At 36.6% G+C, this 22,471-nt stretch overlaps 1 protein-coding gene across 2 annotated transcripts in view; it reads right to left on the bottom strand.

Moving 5' to 3' along the window:
• The window catches only part of ETFA (electron transfer flavoprotein subunit alpha), an 82,162-nt gene that overhangs the window by 34,696 nt on the left and 24,995 nt on the right, over nt 1-22,471 (bottom strand). The window contains exons 5-10 of one of the 2 annotated variants that reach the window (XM_032865130.1): nt 20,841-20,940; nt 18,825-18,935; nt 18,109-18,210; nt 17,726-17,794; nt 11,905-12,056; nt 11,786-11,821 (exon numbers count right to left, since the gene is read on the bottom strand). In XM_032865130.1, coding sequence (XP_032721021.1) covers nt 11,801-11,821; nt 11,905-12,056; nt 17,726-17,794; nt 18,109-18,210; nt 18,825-18,935; nt 20,841-20,940 — 555 coding nt within the window. In that variant the 3' untranslated portion in view covers nt 11,786-11,800. Of the gene's footprint in view, nt 1-11,785; nt 11,822-11,904; nt 12,057-17,725; nt 17,795-18,108; nt 18,211-18,824; nt 18,936-20,840; nt 20,941-22,471 lie in introns of those variants that run through there. The other variant, XM_032865129.1, reaches the window with a different exon arrangement.

Raw genomic sequence — 22,471 nt, 5'->3', positions numbered from 1 at the left:
ATAACTTTTTTGAATCTCATTATTTACCCTGGAAAAACTGTACTGACCTTTGCACTGATGATGCAAAAAGAACAATAGTGGGTAAAACTACTGTCTGCATTAATCCAGACCGCTGCACCAAACTGAACTAGTTGTCACTATATTCTTCAAGGCCACACACTCAATTAAAAAAAAAAAAAAAAAACTGAAAAATAAAAAGCTAATTTCATTTAAGATTGCTCTTGATGAAGCAGTATAAGTTTTTAGTTTTATTAAAAGTTTACCTTTGAGTATACATGTTCTAGAATTCCATATTATAAACTGTGAAGTACACAAGGTACTTCCACTATACATCAAAGCACAATAACCATCATGAGGAACATCACTTGGGTACAAGCTGAACCAGCCACTTTATAACACTTTAAATTCAAAGAACAAGTGGCAGGTATTTGATGTTTTAGCAGACATTTTATTGAAATGAAATGAGCTTATCAATTCTGAGAAAACAACTTAAAAGCTTTTGTTGCCAATCACAAAATTTGAGCTTCTATTTTTATTTATTTTTAAAGATTTATTTGACAGAGAGACAGCAAAAGAGGGAATACAAGCAGCGGGGAGTGGGAGAGGGAGAAGCATGCCTCCCAAGGGAATCCCAAGACCCTAGAATCATGACCTGAGCCAAAGGCAGATACCTTAGCCACCCACGTGCCCCAAAATTTGAGCTTTTAAGTAATAATTAGAATTCTGTTTTTATTACTATTTTTATGTTATGTTAGTCACCATATAGTATGGCATTTGTTTTTGATGTAGTGTTCCAAGATTCATTGTTTCATTATAGCACCAATTCTTAAAAAACTTATATCCATTAACATGAGCTTTAAAGACTCATCTACTGAGATGAGCAGTGATATTAATGAACCTGGCTTTCTGGTATTGATAACACATGTAAACATTTGGGGGATCTGCAAAATTCAGTAAACCTTTACAGCATACTTTGGGGATGATGTGGGTTTAGTTCCAGACCACCATAATCAAGAAAATATTAAAGTATGTCAAATTAATTTTTTGGTTTCCCAGTGCATGCTGTACTGTACTCACCCTGTACTGTAGTCTATTAAGTGTACAATAACACTATGTCTAAAAAAATAATGTACATACCTTTATTCAAAAGTACTTTATTGCTAAAAAGTGCTAACCATCATGTGAGTTTTTCACATCTGGGTGGTAGTTGCTGAAGGCTGGGGTGGTTGTGACAATTTCTTAAAATAAGATAACAGCACAGTTTGTCACATCAGGTGATTCTTCCTTTAAGGAACATTCTATAGCTGTTTTCTGATTTTATCCACAGTACCAACTTCTATCAAAATTCATTATCAACTAACTCTTATGTCATATTCTAAATCCTCTGTTGTCAACAATCTTCACAGCATCTTCACCAGGAGTAATTCAGTCCCATCTTCAGGCTCCACTCCTAATTCTAGTTCTCTTGCTATTTCTACCACATCTGCAGTTCCTTCCCCTACTCAAGTCTTGAACCCTGCAAAAGTCCTCCATGAGGGCTGGAATCTTCTTCCTCCCAAATCCCATTAATGTCGGTACTAACTCTTCCATGAATCATGAATGTTCTTAATGGCATCTAGAATGGTGAATCCTCTCTGGAAGGCTTTCAATTTACTTTCCCCAGATCCATCAGAAGAATCACTATCTATGGCACTTAGAACCTTACAAAATGTATTTCTTAAATATTAAGACTTGAAAGTCAAAATGAATGACTCCTTGATCCATGGGCTACAGAATGGATGCCTGTGTTAGCACACATGAAAACAACATTCCCCTTGCGCATCTCTGTCAAAACCCTTGGGTGACCAGTGCATTATCAATAAACAGTAATATTTTGAAAGAAATCATTTTTTTCTGAGGTCTCCACGTGAGGCTTAAAATATCCAGTAAACTATATGTAAACAGATGTGCTGTCATCCAGCCCTTCTTGTTCCATTTATAGAGCACAGGAAGAATAGATTCTGCATAATTTTTAAGGGCCCTAGGATATTCAGAATGGTAAATGAGCATTGGCTTCAACTTAAAATCACTATCTGCGTTAGCCCGTAACAAGAGAGTCAGCCTGCCCTTAGAAGCTTTAAAGCCAGGCATGGATTTTTCCTCTCCAGCAATGGAAGTCCTAGATGGCATCTTCTTTCAATAAAAGACAGTTTTGTCTATTTTGAAAATCTATTTAGTGTAGCCACCTTCATTACTTATCTTAGCTAGATCTAGATAACCTGCTGTAGCTTCCGTATCAGTTCTTGCTGCTTCACCTTGTACTTTCATGTTCTGGAGACAGCTTCCTACCTTAAACTTCATAAACCAACCTCTGCTGGCTTCAAACTTTTCTTCTGCTGATTGTTCACCTTTCAGGCATCATAGAATTGTAGAGATTTACTCTGAAGAGAATTGCTCTGGAGTAAATGGTTTAAAGGAATGTTGTGGCTGTTTTGATCTATCCAGACCATTAAAACTTTCTCCATAAGCAATAAGGCCGTTTCAACTTTCTTATTCATCTGTTTACTGAAGTAGCTCTTTTACTTTCCTAGGAACTCCTTTGCATTCAACACTGGGCTAAATGTTGGGCACAAAAGGCCTAGCTTTTGCCCTGCCTCAGCTTTCAACATGCCTTCTTCACGAAGCTTAATCATTTCTAGCTTTTGATTTAAAGAGAGAAGATGTGCAATTTTTCCTTTCACTTGAACACTGAAGAGGCCATTGAGGGATTATTAGTTGGCCTGATTTCAATATTGTTGTGTCTCAGAAAATAGGGAGACTCGAGGAGAGGGAGATAGATGGGCTAACAGCCAGTCAGTGAAACAGTCAGAACAATACAACATTCACTGATTAAATTAATTGCCTTATATGGGTGAGGTTCATGGTGCCCCAAAATAATTACAATAGTAACATAAAGATCTCTGATCACAGATCACCATAACAAATATAATAATGGAAAACTTGAAACTATTGCAAGAATTAACAAAATGTAGCACAGAGACACAAAGCAAGCAAATGCTATTGAAAAAATAGCACTAACAGACTTCCTCAATGCAAGGTTGCCAAAAGCCATTAATTTATTAAAAAAAAAAACAAACAAACCCATCAGAATATATGTGAAGTGCAATAAAGAGGACAATAAAACAAGATATGTCTTTTCTAAATGAACAATGTATGATGTATAAGATGATAAAAGATCAATTTGAAGCACAATACAGACTGATGGATTTTCATATAAAAGTATGAAAAGGTCATTGATATGGTTTCACATTCCACACTGCAAATAACCTTTAAGAAATTACTACTTGTTGGGGCATCTGGGTGGTGGCTCAGTCAGTTACATGTCCAACTTTTTATTTTGGCTCAGGTCATGAGGTCATGAGTTTAATCCTGGGATTAAGCCCCACATCAGGCTCCCTGCTCAGTGGGTAGCCTGCTTATCTCCCTCTCACTTTGCCCCTCGTACTGCTTGCTCTGCCTTTCTCTCTCAAATAAATCAATCTTGGGAAAAAAATAAATAAAGTAATTATTACTTGTCAAGTTCTGGTATAATGTAAAAGTAAAAGAAAGCTATCCACAATTTTCTGAAGAGGCTATTAAAATACTCCTTTCTCCCAAACATATGTCTATGTGATGGTAGATTTTCTTCATATATTTTAATAAAACTAATAAAAGAAAACATAGTGGAAGCAGAAATAAGAATCTAGTAATTTTCTATTAAGCTAACTATGAAGCCAAAAATGTAAAGCAATGAAACTATCCCCATTAAAATCAATTTTTGTTTTAAAACACAGTTATTTTCATCAAAATGTTATTTATATTAAGAAAAATGGTTTTATTATTTTCAAGTAAATATTTAAAGATATTTAAATTTTTCTCAATTTGAATTTCTAATATAATGACCCACATAACAGAACTCTTTGAGAGCCTTAGGAATCCTAAGACAAAAAATTTGAGAAGCACTGTACTACACACAGAATAAAACAGGAAAATGTGAAAATAAAATCAAAGGAGATAAACCTCGAAATAACCCAGATTTTGGAATTAGCACACAAGACTTTTAAAGCAGTTACTGTTAAGTATGATCAAGAATATAGGGGTGCCTGGGTGGCTCAGTGGGTTAAAGCCTCTGCCTTCAGCTCAGGTCATGATCCCAGGGTTCTGGGAGCCTGCTTCCTCCTCTCGCTCTGCCTGCTTCTCTGTGATCTCAGTTTGTCAAACAAATAAATAAAATCTTTGAAAAAAAAAAAAAAGAATGTAAAAGAAAAGTTAACTGCAATGGCTGCACAAATAAGAAATCTCAACAGAGAAATTAAAATTATAAAAAGAACCAAATGCAAATCTAGAACTGAAAAAAATCTGAACTAAGAAATTCCCTAGGTGGTTTTAACAGCAAATTTGAAATTACAGAACAGTCAGTGATCCTGATGATAGACCAACAGAAATTATTTAAATATGCATTTAAAATATGTGTAACTGGAATTCCAGGGTAAAAGTACAGGTGACACACTGTTCTATAAATGTTCAACAGGCCAAATCTGGACTGCTGCCTGTTTCTGTATATAAAGTTTTACGGTGTAGAGCCAGGATCATTCATTTACTTATTCGTCTACAGCTGTACATTCTATAGCCCATAGAACAAAAAGTATTTGCTATATTACTCTTTACAGATAAAGTCTGTTGACCCTGGTCTAGATCTTTTATGTTCTTACTGAATTTCTTGGTCTAGTTATTTTATCAATTATTAGGAGAAAGTGTTAAAATCTCCAACTATGACTATGGATTGTTTATTTCTAACTTTAATTCTCTTAGTTTTTGAAGTTATTTTGAAACTATGTTTTTGGGCACTTCCACAATCATGATTGTTCTGTCTTCCTGAAAATTAATCTTTTTATTATTATGTAATGTCTCTCTTTATCTTTGGTAGTAGTCATTGTCTTAAAGTCTACTTTCTATGATATTAATAAAGGCATTCAGATTTCTTAATTTCTTATGCTTCCTGCTTGCATGGTGTGTCTGTTTCTCTTTATTTTCCCAAAGATTTATTTATTTTTACTTAAATTCCATTAATTAACTTATGACGTATTACTGGTTTCCGAGGTAAAGGTCAGTGATAAAGATTTATTTATTTATTTATTTACTTGAGAGAGAGCACGTGCGCACAGGGAGGGACAGACAGAAAGGGGAAGAATCTGAAGCAGACTCCCTGCTGAGCGCACAGAGCCCAGAGCCCAGACACAGGACTTGATTTCACAACCCTGGTATCATGACCTGAGCCAAAATCAAGAGTTGGATGCTTAAGGGACTGAGCCACCCAGGTACCCCTGGTGTTACCTTTTTCTTTCCCTTCCCTTTCAATATATATCTTTTTTATATTTAAAATGTATTTATTATAGGTGGCACATAGATAAGGTTTTACTTTTTACACATTCTGACAGTGTCTGTTTTGCTGGTTTTTTTTAAGATTTTATTTCTTTATTTAACAGAGAGCGAGCGAGCGCGGGCACGCACGCACAAGCGGGCAGAGCAGCTGGGAGAAACAGACTCTCCACCAAGGAGGGAGCCCAAGGCAGGGCTCAACCTCAGGACTCCAGAATCGTGACCTGGGGCAAAGGCAGCCTCTTAACTAACTAAGCCACGGAGATGCCCCCAGTCTCTGCTTTTTGACTGCAGCATTTAACTCCTATTTTTCTCTGCTTTTAAGAATGTCTTTTTATGGGCGCCTGGGTGGCTCAGTGGGTTAAGCTGCTGCCTTTGGCTCAGGTCATGATCTCAGGGTCCTGGGATCGAGTCCCGCATCAGGCTCTCTGCTCAGCAAGGACCCTGCTTCCCTCCCTCTCTGCCTGCCTCTCTGTCTACTTGTGATCTCTCTCTGTCAAATAAATAAATAAAATCTTTAAAAAAAAAAAAAATCCTTAAAAAAAAAAAAGAATGTCTTTTTATCATCCTTTAAACACTTTGATTATGATGTGCCTTGTAGTTTCTGTCATGTTTACTGTTCTTGGGGCTTGCTCAGCTTCTGAGATCTGTAATGTTTACAGGTTTCATCAAATTTAAAAATTTTCTGGTCATTATTTCTCCAAAAAGTTTGGCTGTTCCAACTATACACATATTAGGCCTGCTAAAATTGTCCCACGGCTCATGAATGCTCTGTCCATTTTTTTTTCTGTTTTTTTTTTTTTTTCTTATTTTTTTCTCTGTGTGTCATTTTGGAGTTTTACTATCATACCTTCAAGTTCACTCTTTTTTCCAGCACTGTCTAATGGCACAATACATTCTTTTCAAGTTCATCAAGAGAGGGCATTTAACCACACCATGAAATGAGTCTCAGTAAATTTTAAGATTGAAATATTATAGAGATATTCTCTAAAATTAAATTATAAATCAGTAACAGAAAGCCCTCTAGGGAAAAAAGAACACAAATATTAAACATTTCTAATTTTATAAATTAGAAAGTATTTTTAAATAAATGATAAAAATATATCAAAATTTGTGGAATAAGCTGAAGCAGTGCTTAGACAGAAATTTATACCTTTAGTATTCACATTAAAAAATAAATAAGACAACTTGGCCAACTCAGTCAGAAGAGCATGCAACTCTTAATCTCAGCGTCATGAGTTTAAGCCCCACATTGGGTAAAGAGATTACTTAAATAAACTTCAAAAAAATTTTTTAAAATAAACAATACAAAATAAATGAAGTTCTACCTTAGGAGCAAGGTAAATCCAAAGTAATTAGAAAGGAGAAAATTAAGAGGAAAAAAAAGCACAACAAAAACAATTAACAAAGCTAAAATTTGACTCACTGTTGGTGTAGCTGCCATGGGAAACAATTTGGCAGGTCCTCTAAAGGTTAATCAAAGAGTTACTATATGATCCAGCAAATCCACTTCTAGGTATATATCCAAGAAAAATTAAAATATATGTCCGCACAAAAACTTGTAAATGAATATTCATATCTGCATTATTCAGAATAGCCAGTAAATGAAAACAATCCAAATGTCCATCAAATTACGAATGGATATATAAAATGGGGTATAGCCACATAATGGAATACTATAAGCAATAAAAAGTAATACTATGACATGGATAAATCCTGAAAACACTTTGCTAAATTAAAAAAAAAAAACACAAAAGACCACCCATTATATAATTATTATTATGAACTATTAATATGAAATGTCCAGAAGATGCAAATCTATATAGACAAAAAGTAGAATGTTAATTGCCTTGGCCTGGGGAGTTGGGGGAAAAAAACAGGTATTTGTCTTCTGGGGGCAACGAAAATGTTCTAACACTAAATGAGATGATGGTTGTATAACTGTGTATATACTAAAAGCCACTGAATTAAACATTTAATTGATGAATTGTATGGTACATGAATTGTATCTCAATAAGGCTGTCATTCTAAAAAAGTTGGATCACTGAGATTTTTAAAACACTTTTATAAACTCTTCACTAGACTGATGAAGAGAAAGTGAACAAAAAAGAGAAGACACAAATTAACTGCAGAAATTAAAGAGGAGCTATCACTCCAGATCTGATAGGCAAAAAAAGAAAATAGGGCAGTATTATAAACACCTTTATCCAATACATTGGACAACTTAGAAGAATTGGACCAATTCACTGAAACATATCACTTAGCCGAACACTCTCAAAATAAAATAGAAAATCTGAATAGCCCTAAAACCATTAAAGAACTTGTGTTAACTGTGAAACACTCCACCAAAGAAAACTCCAGGCCAAAATGGCATCACTGGTGAATTCTATCACATTTAAGACAAAACAAAAAACAAAACAAAAATACCAATCCTACACAAACCACTCAGAAAATAGAGCAGTAGGGAACATCTTTCTGAAGCCAGAGTAATGTTGATACCAAAATTAACAAATATTTTTTAAAAGAAAGTTATAGATTATTTTGATCAAGACAGACCCCAAAATCCATAACACAATACCAATCAATCAAAACCAGCAATATATTAAACAGATATCATGATCAAGTAGGGTTTATCACAGTAACTCAAAGTGCTTTAATATTCAAAAATCAAACAATGTAATTCATCATATTAACAAAATAAAGGAGAAAAAACAGAAGATCATTTCAGTAAATGTAGAAAAATATTTGACAAAATTCAACAACCATTCATGGTAACAACTCTCAACAAAATGGAACAGAAGGTAAATTCCTCAACTCCATACCATTAAAAAAACAAATAGGCAAGGCTTAGCTTGCGAGAAGTCTGTGCAAAACATATCTGACAAAAAGCTCATATATTATAACTAGTTATTACAGAAGTAATTATATACATATTTTATACACACACACACACACGTCACATTCCAGTAACAAAAAGACAAGCAATAAAAAAGGGCCAAAGAATTAAACAGACACTTCTTGAGGAAAACATGTGAATCCCCAAAACACAGCAATGTTCATCATCAGTTAGATATCAGGCAAATGCAAATTAAAACCACAATAATGTACCACTACATATTCACCATTCAACAGCTAAAACACCAAATGTTGGTAAAAATGAGGAGCAACTGGAACCCAAATACATAGTTGGTGGAATGTAAAATTGTACTTTGGGAAGAAATTATCCAGACAGGAGTATCAGAGTCCAAGCAAAGCGGGGAGGGTATCTATATGAAAGGACTGTTCAGTGCAGGGTATCGGAGTGGGGCAAGGAGGGCATCTGTGCAGGGCAAGGTCCAGGTTGTTCGGCAGGAAAAGGGCATTACAAACAGGGAAAGGGAGAGAACTAGAATTGATCCTGCGGTATTAGACTGGAATTGGCGGTATCGGAGTAAACTACAGTTTTCAATAATATATGGAATAGAGACTGATAGAGAAATACAGATGTAAATGTATGTTTATGTGCCTACACATACACATAGCTACGCACATTCCCCAGCTTTTTCTCACTGAGAGGTCCTGGGAATAACAACATCCCAATAGCAACGAAAGCAGCTAACATCCAGCTGTTGGCTGCTAAATACTCTACTTCACTAAAAGGAACCAGGGCTCTTTAGAGGAAAGATGGATTCCAGGGCTGAGACAAGAAAAGTACAAAATGAGCCTGAACATAGCGTTCTGTTAGCAAGTAAGAAAGCGCTCAGAGAAAAATGGGAACACGTCAAAAAAGACACAGAAGCCACCTTTAAGAGGTTCCCACTGGCCAAATGTGGGACAATTTGTACAATAATGATGATGATGGATTTTCACCCACTTGGTGAAAAATGGGAATCAAAAGTCCATACTGATATAAATATATGAATTGAAAGTCTAAGGAAAATTGGAATGTTCACATCATTTCAAAGTATCTCTTCATAAAACACTTACTAATTACAAAGGGAAAAGTGACTGTATAGCAGAGAAATTTCACAGATTTCACCTTAATGAAAAGATCAAAGTGAAAATCATTGGTAACAAGACAAAATGAAATTGTGTACCACCTGATAGGATGAAATACCACTTCTGTGATAATCCTGTCAAAGATACATAAACTAAATTGGATTGTGAGGAAATAAGACAAACCTAATTTGAGGGACATTCTACTCTTCAAAATGACTATCCTATAATCTTCAGAAATGCCAAGGTCATGAAAGTCAAGGTAAGACAGGAATTGTTTAAGATGGAAGGCTACATGACAGCTACAGGCATCATGTGATTCTGAGCTAAAGCCTTTTCCTATAAAGGACATTACTGGACAATAGGCAAAACCTGATGATAAGATGGAATTAATGTATCAACAGTAATGTCTTGATTTTAAAAGCTGTATGGTGGTTATACGGGAGAATGTTCTACATAACATATCTGGGAATGATGGAGTATCATCTCAGCAACTTACTTTCAAATGGCCCACAAAAATAAAGGTTTTTGGTCTGTATTTGAAAGTTTTCTATACACTTGAGATTGTTTCAAAAAGGTTTTTGGGGGATATTTCTAGGAGAGAGAAAGAGCACACACGCACACATGAGCAGAGAAGGGAAGGGCAGAAGGAGGGGGAGAGAATCTTAAGATGGCTCCATGCTCAGGGCAGAGTACAATGAGGTCCTTGATCTCACTACCCTGAGATCATCCTGCGCCAAAACCAAGAGCCATATATTTAAACTGAGTCACCCAGGCACCCCTAGATTGTTTCAAAAGTTTTAAAGCTTAAACACATGTGCACATAAACACAATTAAATATGTATATATGTGACCAGGTCTGACTCAGAGTTAATGAAGCAGAATCTCTGGGGATTATATGATTTATGTTCAACAAAGTCTTTAAAGTATTCAATATATTTGAATTCTTTATGAAACAACTAAAATAATTCTATATTCATAATGGCAATGTTGAAGAAAGGTGACTGACTGTATGACATTTATTTTCAATACAGATAAAGATGCCACTGGTCATTCCATCATTCAGATAGTCTAATTAACAAGTGCTGCCTTTCAGTCAAACTAAATAAAAGTCTGTCTGCCACCTCAGCGCATTCTGAATTTCTTGTAGAAGTATTACTAATTAGGAACGTTGTGCGTCTGATCTTTTGTAAATTTAAGCCTGAAGATGTCTACCCATGTAATGTGTAATGTAAACAATCATTAGATACGATTAGTGACTTTTTTTAAGATTTTATTTATTTATCTGACAGAAAGAGAGAGAGACAGCAAGAGAGGGAAGACAAGCAAAGGAAGTGGGAGACAGAGAAGCAGGCTTCCCCCTGAGCAGGGAGCCCGATATGGGGCTCAATCCCAGGACCCTAGGATCATAACCTGAGCTGAAGGCAGATGCTTAACAACTGAGCCACCTAGGCGCCCATGACTGAACTTTTAAACCAAAGTATTTATTTTCTAAGTCTGGGATAGGCTTAACTGAAAATTATTCTAGTATCACTTATCTATATGGATCATAATTTTCTGAATTTCATGCAGCTAGACAAAATAAGAGAGAGAAGGTATTGTACAGGATGAGACAACTATTATTCATAGCTCCTGATTTCAAGATTCTGTGTTCATTAATGCAGATTTTATTAATAGTAAATAGGCTTTACGGTAAATAAATGTTAACATGAACTTATAAAATCCATTTACTAATAAAATGTTATTTTCACCAATTTTATATTTAGTGTGCAATCTGAATATTTTTTAAAGATTTTTATGTGAGTGGCGCTGGGGTGGCTCAGTTGTTAAGTGTCTGACTTTGGCTCAGGTCATGATCCCAGGGTCCTGGAATCGAGCCCCACATCCAGCTCCCTGCTCAGTGGGAAGCCTGCTTCACCCTCTCAACCACTCCCTCTGCTTGTGTTCCCTCTCTCACTGTCTCTCTCTGTGTCAAATAAAGAAATAAAATCTTAAAAAAAAAAAAAAAAAAGATTTGACGTGAATCTGACAGTGTTCCACTGCTTTAAAAAAATCCAAAAGATGCTGGAATTTTTTTCTTTTTTTTTTTTTTAAAGAGAGGGAGAGATAGGGAATGGCAGAGAGAGAGGGAGAAAGAGAATCAAGCAGACTCCAGGTCCAGCACAGAGCCTGACATGGGGCTTGAACTCACAACCCTGAGATCATGGCCTGAGCTGAAATCAAGAGTCAGACACTTAATCGACTGAGCCACCCAGGCACCCCATACTGGAATTTAAATAAAAACTTTTAAAAAAATCTGACAGACAATGCCAGATTTAAGAACTGCTAAGCATTTTACTGAGACCAAGAAATCCACAGACCTTGTGAAGACATGTTCCCCACTGTAATGGTTAACTGCTTAGATAACACTGAAAGGTATCTGAGATGGTTATTCAACAAATATATATATATTATATATTATATATATAATATATATATATAATATATTATATATATATATATATATATATATACACACACACACAGATATATATACAGATATACACACAAACTTTTTATCCCCACAGAATTTTGCATTGCATATTTTATTGCAATACTCACTGGTGCTACTATTTTCCCCGTCTGTCCAACTTGCATGTCATTGGGAACAAAGCCAGCATCAACAGCAGCACGAGAAGCACCAACTAAAGGAGAAACATATTTGTCATTTTTTTTAAGCTCTATTCATCAGCTAGCTGGGATATTCACTAATAACTGTATAAAAAGACATCGAGGGGCGCCTGGGTGGCTCATTGGGGTAAACCTCTGCCTTTGGCTCAGGTCATGATCTCAGGGTCCTGGGATTGAGCCCCACATTGGGCTCTCTGCTCAGCAGGGAGCCTGCTTCCCCCTCTCTGCCTACTTGTGATCTCTCTCTCCGTCAAATAAATTAATAAAAATCTTAAAAAAAAAAAGACACCAATAAGTACACTTACAAATTTATTTTATAAAGGCCTTGTTTGTAAAAAAAAAAAAAAATCCCCTTATCAATGATCAAGAATTCTAAAAGTACTAGTGCATTTTATTCACAAAACTTCAAGAAATGCCTTCTATTTATACCCAAGGATTTAAAAGTTTAAATTTGGCTGAAGTCCTCTGCTTGCTTTATCAAAAAGGCATCTAGGCATTCATAAAACATACATTATATGTAATCTGTTTGGCACGCCATTATATAATGTCCCTTTATGCAATAACTTCACAATTTTTGATATTATCTGTGATCAGATAAAGACAAGTTATACATAACACAAGATAAGTTTTAACCTATCTAAAAAAAAAATGAGAAGTTAAGTAGCCTTTCATCCTCCTTCAACAGATGTCAACAAGGAGCCCTGTACCTGGAGTGAAGTCACCCCTCTCACAACAGGGGTCGAGAATGAGTCTTAGGTCTTCATCTTCATCTAGAGAGGGCAAAAGGAAGCCACAGACAGTACTCACTATCTCCTAACGCACACAGTCACTACCTGAGTGAGGACTGGTCACATACTGCCCTTTACTTACTTAAGTCACTACAACAAGGTCCAGACTCAAAGGTTATCCTTCATAATCTACAAACTAATCTCCATAAAGCCCTGCATACTCCCTAATCTACACCCATCTTCCCCTTTGTCTAGATGCTCCCTGAAGACAATGATTCGCCTGCAGTCCCTTCTAGCAGATGCTGCTCCGTCTGCCACCATCTTCATACCACTGGTCCTGGAGGTGGGACTCCTCACTGACACCTTCAGAAAGTTCTCCATCCTTCCTCCTTAAAAGTCTTCAGCTTTGAATCTCACATCACCAGATCATGTCACCCATTTATTGCTGTGCTGGCTATTAACCACAAATCCATTACCCTTCATTTCTCAATGATTTTTAGCTTCTGGGCCATTGCCACTTTCTCCAATTTTAGTCTTAATTCTCAAAGATCTCAACACCTGGCCTCTTGGCTCCTTAAACTCTTCTCCAATCATCTGGGTCCTCAGCCACACCCGTGGTCATATCCCCAACCTTTCCATTATCAATATCCTTTGACAATCTCAATCTCCAATGTCTCTTTGTGACCTACTCTTTCTAGCTGACTCCCTTCACACCCAGCTCTAACAATCCTCTGACCTCACTGGGATCCACATTTCTATTTGCTGACCCTCTCTCCCCTATGTTGTCTCCTCTTTAACCTAGCTTAAATTCTATGATCAATGATTCTAATCATTTCATTGTATATGCCTTCCATCTCCTTACCTTGGAGATCACACTCAACTGGAAAAAACTCCATCTCCAGTTAACAGATTAACAGTTAAACAGTTAACAGATAAACAACCTCTCTACATTTTCCATACCTGTCCCCCTGTAGTTCAGCATAACTGGAGAAAAATACCAACACTAAGCTGTGTGCACTGGGTTTTACTTTAAATAAATAGACCTGAATCCTCTGCTTCCTAAACTATAACTCTGTATCTTTTCTTCTCTCATTAAGCGTCCAAAATCTTTACCATCCTCACTCTCAGCCGATGACCTTGTTTCCTATTTCACTTAAGAAACTGATATCATCACAAGTGAACTTCCGTATGCTCCAACTAACATATACCCATCAACCTACGGTTGTGTCCATATACTTTTATGCCTACTTAAGATACCACTCCAGATATCTCCCCTCCCTCTCCTGCATGATTAATTTTCCCCTCTCAACTGGAGCACTCCCATCAGCATAGAAGCATGCTATTATTTGTTCCTTCTTTAAAATATTCCCCTGCCAAATACTGTTCATTTCTCTGCTTTCCCATATAGCAAAATCTCTCTCAAGATTTGTCTGTATTGATTCCAGTTCCAGGCCTCCCAATCTATTTCTAAAAACTTTATTAAAACATAACACACGTACAAAAACGCATGCAAATTACAAATGTACTGCTCAATGTAGTCATGTAAACACCATTTTGGATCATTCTTTAAAATCCATTCCACTCAGGTTTTTGTCCCCACTACTCCACTAAAAATGCTCAGTCACCAATGACCTCTAAATGGCTAAATTAGTCACCCTCAGTCCTCATTTTCCTTGACCTATTACAATACCTGACTAAAACACTTCACTGGATTCCAAAACATCGCGCTCTCTGTCCTGGTTTTGTTGCCTTACTTACCACTCCTTTTGGTCTTTCTCTCCTTCTCCCCTGCCTTTTAATCTTACAGTGTCTAGGGCTTAGTCCTGGGACCTCTTTTTTATCTACACTCACTCCCTTGGTGATATCATCCATTTTCATGGCTTTAAATACCATCTAAACACAACCGATTACCAAATTTATACTCCAACCCAAACTTCTCCAATGAACTCCACATTCCTATAACAACAGTTTAATTGAAATTTCTACTTGTTTCTTCATTGTTAGCTCAAAACTTAATATGCCCAAAATGGAATTCCTGATCTCTCCCTGGAAACTGTGCCATTTGGAGTCTTCACTGTCTCAGCTAATGGTAACTTCATCCTACCAACTGCCAGATAAAAACTCTCTCTCATAATATATATATCCAATCTGTCAAGAAATCCCAGTTTCCTTACCTTCAACTATATATCCTAAAACTACTTCTCCCCACATCTACTGCTACTAACCTGATCGAAACCACCAGTATCTCTCACCTGAATGATTAAAATAGCCTCCTAACTGGGATTAAGAGGGATCTTAATGCACTTATTCCTCTACACATATCTGTGTTCAAAACTGTAGCTAGAGTGTCCAGTCATGTGACTCTTCTACTCAAACCTTTCAATGGTTTCCTATTTCATCAAGAAAAAAGCAATCTAGGGGCACCTGGGTGGCTCAGTGGGTTAATGCCTCTGCCTTCGGCTCAGGTCATGATCTCAGGGTCCTGAGATCGAGCCCCACGTCGGGCTCTCTGCTCAGCGGGGAGCCTGCTTCCCCCCTCTCTCTCTGCCTGCCTCTGCCTACTTGTGATTTCTGTCAAATAAATAAAAATAAATCTTTAAAAAAAAAAAAAGAAAAGAAAAAAGCAATCTCTTTACTAAAGCACATAAAGTCCTATGTGTACTGGTCTATTACTCCCAATCTTATCTCTTACTACTCTCCCTTTTTGCACTTTCCATTCCAGCCACACTGGCCTCCTTGCGATTTGTCACATAAACCAGACATGCTTCTCCCTTAGCTGGACCCTTTGTAGTTTACCTACCCCTTTACCTGAAACATTCTCTTTCTCAGATCTCCTCATGGCTTGCTCCTTCACTTCTATCAAACCTTTGTTCAGGGATGCCTGGGTGACTCAGTCATTAAGCATCCACCTCTGGTTCAGGTCATGATCCCAGGGTCCTGGGATGGAGCCCTGCATTGGGCACCCTGTTCAGCAGGAAGTCTGCTTCTCCCCTCTCCCACTCCCCCTGCTTGTGTTCCCTCTCTCACTATCTCTCTCCCTGCCAAATAAATAAAATCTTACAAAAACAACAACAACAACAAAAAAACACCTTTGTTCAGATGTCTCCTTATTAAGGCCTCCTCTGACCACCTTACTTAAAACTGACATCTTTCCTCTCTAAACTCTTCCTCCTTTTCATAGCATTTATTATCCTCTAACATATTATTATATGCTAATTTATTATATTTAGTGTCTGTGGTAGGCAGAAAAATGGCCCCTCCAAAAATATATTCACTTTCTAATCCCCTATATTACCAACACGGCAAAAGATATGATACAAAGGATCTTAAGAAAGCGTCCTTATCCTGAATTATCTAGGTCGCCCCTTAAATATCATCACATGTATCCTTATAAAAGGGATACAGAGGGAGTTCTGATAGAGATACAAAGAGAAGAAGGTGATTTGAAGACAAAGCCAGATATTGGAGTGATGCACCCACATGCCCAGGAATACTGGGGCAGCCTCTAAAAACTGGAAATGAACAGATTTGCTACCAGAGTGTGGTCCTACCAGCACCATGATTTCAACATACTTCTGGCATCTGTGAGAATAATTTTCTGTTGTTTTAAGCCACAGAGTTTAATAGCAATTTGTTACAGTAGCCACAGAAAACTAATACTAGTCTCACTCAAATATAAATGTAACTTCTATAAGGAGAGAGACTGCTTATTTTGCTCACTACTATTTCCCAGCTCCTAAAATAATACCTGACATATGGCAGACACTCAATAAATATTTGTTCAATTAAAGAATAAATGAAGGAAATAAACACCCTCAAAGAAAACCATCTGATTATAGAATCAACATAATGCCCTTATTCAGACAAAACCAGTACTGTTTCTATGAGTACATGTATTAGCTAATATAAAAGCATATTAAAAAACCTAGAAAGTTATACACAAAACTCTTAAAAAGGGGAAAGAAGAAAAGAATGGAAACTTTTTTTTGAGAGAGATAGAGCAAAAGAGATGGGGAGGGAGTGGGAGAGGGAGAAAGAGAATCTTAAGCAGGAAGGGAAGGGAGAGTAGGGGAGAGCAAGAATCTTAAGCAGGCTCCATGCCCAGTGTGGAGCCCGACAAAGGGCTCCATCTGACGATCATGAGATCATGACCTGAGCCAAATCAAAAGTTGGGACACTTGACCAACAGAGTTAGCCAGGCGCCCCCTATAAAAAGATTATATTCATGCAATAGTTCTATAATTAAAAACTAAAATATTTCCAATTTTCTGATTTCAAAAACCATTCCATTCTCTTCAGTACATTTTTAATACATTCTATCTTTCCTTTAAATGGTTAACTACAATTTTAAAATAACATTAACTTCTATTTTTATGAGAGATTGATATCAGACTACCAATAATGAGAAAAACAAGGGCATTCCTGAATCTAAAATAGGCACTGAAGCTGACATTTAAAGATTTTTTTTAAATGGAAAAACAGGGGTGCCTGGGTGGCTCAGTCAGTCAAGTGGCTGCCTTCGACTGAGGTCATGATCCCTGAGTCCCAGGATCAAGTCCCGGGATCAAGCCCCGCATAAGGCTACCTGCTCAGTAGGCAGTCTGCTTCTCCCTCTGCTCCTCACCCTACTCTCGTCCTCTCTCGCTCGCTCACTCTCTCTCTAATAAATAATAAAATCTTTAAATAAATACATAAATAAATTACTAAATGGAAAAACAACAAAAATTTCACTCTTTAAGAGTGTTACATAAACAATAAAAAAGTACAAGGGCCCTCTGTACACTGAATGGTATATCACTTGGCAACTAAGAAAAACCATTTCAGAGAGAAAAGTTGAAAACCAGAGAAAGCAAAATAATCTGCAGCCTTCAGTGACTTATATATAAATGAAATAATAAAGAAAAAATATTTCCAACAAAAAGGGAGTATTTTTCTACTAAAGAAAATACCTTTACCTGCAGCATGTAGTTGATCTGCCAAATCATACAACAACTTAAAGTTCTCTCCGCTCTTCAAACCCCGACCTCATTGAAGAAGACAAGAAAAAAAAAAAAAAATTAAGTAAACATAAACTCCATTCTATACAGCTTTAGAAATGACTTGCACCAAGCTCCCCCTGGTGCCAGTGATATAGATGTGCAACTGAGAGCCTAAATTGTATTATCAAGCTCATGATTTCATTTTCCTAATTGGTAAAATGGGAATAATACTTGCAACCTACCTATTTCTTACATTTGAAAAAAAAAAAAAATCTGTACTCCTCTATAATAAATACTAATAAAATCAATTTTAAGTTTATAACATCTTTTAAAATTAATAATTATAATATTCCACTTACCACCAGATACTACCACTTTGGCACCAGTTAGCTCTGGTCGATCACTTTTGGTTAATTTCTGGTCAAGCCACTCTGCTATCCCCACTGGGGAAGGACTTGATGCTGCATACATTGATACAGATAACAAAACAATGACCGTGAGTTAAAATTTAATAATAGCATTTTTAAAAGAAACACATAAAGAATTAAGTCCATGAAATTCAAGTTTGTTAGTTACTGTGAATTTTTTGTGCTTCTAAATTCATTCTCTCTGATTTTTGTTAAGAATTGAAGGGATAAAATTCCAGCCTTTACCTCATTAGCTATATGACCTTTGAGAAGTCATTTAATTCTCTGAGTCTATCTGAAAAACTGGAATAACCCTCTATGAAGTTCAAACATTGTACCTATATATATATTAAAGAGTAACACCCTCTATACATTTACTATTAATTACATTCTTCCATTTTACCGAGTCTCCCAAGTGTTATAATATCAAACAGTGAGAAAAAAGTGAAGCAACACTCCTTTGATCTATCAAAGCAACTATAATAGTACCAAAAATGATATGAAAAGGCACATTATAAATATTTCTTCTTTTTGGAAAGCTTGGAAATATTATTTAGATTGAGCTCTCAGACACTGTTCAAGAAATTTAACCAGAGGCCATACCTTATTCTAATATAATCAATGAACTGAAAAACAAGAAACAAAACAAATTTCAAACAAACACTCACCCTTTTCTGAACTGGCACTACCTCCACTTGTTGCTGCAGCTTCAAAAGATGTTCCTCGGACAGAAAATACCTTCACTTTCTCATCACACTTCACTGTACATAAAGCATTCCCTGAAATACACAATTTATTTTTTTAAAAATACCCATGACAGGCAAGTATCCTTTGAGGTTCAGAATTTACTTCATGAAAACAAGAAGTAACTATGAACCAGTTGTTTTCTACTAAATATAGGAAAAGGTACCATAACACTGAAGAAATTCATCAGTAGATATTTGTATAACCTTGGATGTTTTTAAAAGCAGGGCAAGCGCTGACCTGCCTGGAAGCAAAAAATTGGAATAGGTTAGGCAGCCACAATAAGAAGGCATACTTCTAAAAGGAATATAAACAAAAGCTTTCTTCTCCAAAAACACAGTCAGTAACTCAAGAATATGAGTTGTAACAATTTAGGAACACAGCTACTAAGCTTATTAAGAGAGGAAAATAAATGACAACATGATAGGGCAGAAGGCACCTGGGTGACTCGGTCAGTTAAGCGTCTGCCTTCCGCTCAGGTCGGGATCTCAGCATCCTGGGATTAAGCCTGGCATCCGGCTACCTGCTCATGGGGAGTTTGCTTCTTCATCAACCACTCCCTCTCCCCCTGCTCATGCATGCACAGGTGCTCTCTCTCAAATAATATCTTTTTTTTTTTTAAAAAGAAAGAAAACATAATAGGGCATAAAGAACAAGAGATGTGATACTCCAAGATTTTAAAAGAATTATGGATTAGCTTACAATAGCCAAACTATGGAAAGAGCCCAAGTCACCGCCCCCTGATGAATGGATAAAGAAGATGTGTATATATACAATGAATAGTATTCAAGCATAAAAAAGAATGAAATCTTACCATTTGCAACAACAGAGAGCTAGAGATTGTTATGCTGAGTGAAATAAGTTGACAAATACTGTATGATGTCACTGTATGATTTAAGAAACAAAGCAAATGGGGTGCCTGGGTGACTCGGTTAAGCGTCTGCCTTTGGCTTAGGTCATGAACCCAGGGTCCTGGGATCGAGCCCCACATCAGGCTCCCTGCTCAGCAGGAGAGTCTGCTTTTCCCTCTGCCCCTGCTTGTATGCTCTCTCTCAAATAAATAAATCAATCTTAAAAAACAAAACAAAAGAGCAAAGGCGGGGAAGAGAGGCAAACCAAGAAACAGACTCTATATAGAGAACAAACTGTTACCAGAGGGGAGGTGGTTTAGGGGGTGGGGGGGTGGGTAGAATGGATTCCACAGGTGATGGGGATTAAGGAGAGCACTTATGATGAGCACTGGGTGATATATGGGATTGCTGAATCACTATATTGTACACCTGAAACTAATACACTGTATGTGAACTAACTGGAATTTAAATAAAAGTTTTTAAAAGATCTAAAAAAAAAAAAAATTATGGATTAGCAATCATGTAAGAGTGACCTAAACTTGACCAATATTTCCCCTCAAACACTACCAAAGACGAAAGATCTAATTTGAGAACTGACCATTAAATTGAAACACACAATTTTAATAAGAACAAAGAGTCCACTGCCTTCACTAGCCCCACTAGAGACTAGTGTGCTTAGCAGAAGAACTATCAACTAAAGAGACATTGAAATGAATTTCTTAATGCAGATGGAAATGGAGTAGAAGCAGTGAAGATTAGGAAAACTGTTTTTTTAAATGGAAAAGTTTTGCTTCTCCAGGTGCCACTTACAAAATGTATTGAATAGTGAATCTAATTTTTATTGATGACTTGAAAAATCTTATCGCTCTGTAAACTGAATAACCAAGCAGGAAAGAACTGTGCTCTGGATCTATCAAGCACAATGTCATGTCATGGTCTAGCAGCAAATCTAGGATTAAGACTTTTCTCAGACATGTTTAAGATGGTCCATTTAAAGCATGACTTGTTTAAAATACTATCTTCAAATTAATTTCTGCTTTTAAAATTCACAAAAAGTTAACACGTTGATTATTTTCCTTGGTTACTCACCTGCATAAATAGTTCTCACAAATGTGTCAGGAGACTTGATTGCAATGATGTCAGAAATTGGGGCAACATCAAGTTTGGCTGCTATCCTGGGCAAAAGGTTCTAAAAGCAAAAACAGCTTTGAATTACACAATATATACCGACGGATGGCTGGCTATCAACTACCAACACTAACATTCTTAAAACGCATACTCTGCAGAAGTTTTAATTCAAATCTTTTATATTTAATATGCATCATTAGACATACTATAATTTCAAGCACAATTTTTTGGATAGTCTTTGAGATTAAATAAAAGTCTATAATTCCTATAACTACATTAAGAGTTTTATGAGTTTTACAGTAATAAACCATCTTAACTCAATATGTTGAATTGTAAGAATGGATATTCGCTTTAATGAATATCACTCACAAAGTGTGACCACCATGGATTACTGAATTTAGGTGAAACAGACAAATATTTAGGAGATCAATAAAATTCTCAAATACTAAAACAGATTATACATGTATATATTTACTTACTGTATATGAAAGAAAAGATTTCAAAGCAGACATTTTCACCTTTTTAAAAACTCAATATTGCATTAAAAAAGATCAAAACTAACCTAAATATCCATCAACAGAGGATAGGTCTATTAATTATAGCTCACCCACATACTGGAATCCTACATAACCATAAAGCAAACAAGAATGAGAAAGGTGAGGCGCAGCCTGTATAATATGTACAGGAGCAACAAACCTAATGTAAATTCTGCAAGTTCTCTAGATGTGCACATAATATCTCTGAAATAGATACATGTGCTAACTGCACCCTCACTAGCGGGGATCAATGGGAAAGCCACAATATCCCCAAGTCTCAGTTACTTCACCTCATGAATGACAGAAAGAGAATTCCTGGTTTTAGCTTAAAATTTGAGGACTCTAAGGCTATAAAAAAGAGTTAGTGAAGACAGAATATCCATACTTTCTAGTCTCAAAGGTTTCCTTAGATGATAACATCATCTAAGCATAATTTAAAAAGTGAAGTGTTGCATTTTTTTTTTAATTTAAAGATTTATTTATTTGAGAGGGAGTGCGCATGCACCTGCCAACAAGCAGGGGTGGGAGTACAGAGGGAGAAGGAGAAGCAGACCCAAAGCTGAGCAGGGAGCCCAATGTGGAACTCCATCCCAAAACTCAAAGTTCATGGCCCAAGCTGAAGTCAGATGCTTAACCCACTGCGCCATCCAGGCACCCTGCGTTGCTTTTATCACACAAATAGCTGAATTATACACTGTTGTCTACATAGATCTTATTCCATGTCAGCTCCTGAACCTGGTACATGAAACCAAGTGAGAGCAAACTTTCACTATAACAGTATTCAAGTTCCTCTCCTCAATTCCATCCCCAAATCCTCTTTATCTAAGAATTCTCCCAAGATTACCTTCTAATTACTCCTTTATTCTGTATTATCCTGCATGCATTAAACATACACTATTTAATTGGCACTAACATATAGTTTGTTTTAAAATAACTTTAATATGGGGCGCCTGGGTGGCTCAATGGGTTAAAGCCTCTGCCTTCGGTTCAGGTCATGATCACAGGGTCTTGGGATCGAGCCCCATATCCGGCTCTCTGCTCAGCAGGGAGCCTGCT

The sequence above is a fragment of the Lontra canadensis genome, unplaced genomic scaffold (assembly GCF_010015895.1).
Source record: "Lontra canadensis isolate GAN:19392208 unplaced genomic scaffold, GSC_riverotter_1.0 scaffold28, whole genome shotgun sequence".
In the NCBI taxonomy this organism is placed as follows: domain Eukaryota; kingdom Metazoa; phylum Chordata; class Mammalia; order Carnivora; family Mustelidae; genus Lontra; species Lontra canadensis.
The sequence above is the reverse complement of the archived record's forward strand: the minus strand, read 5'-3'. Positions and strand labels throughout refer to the sequence as shown.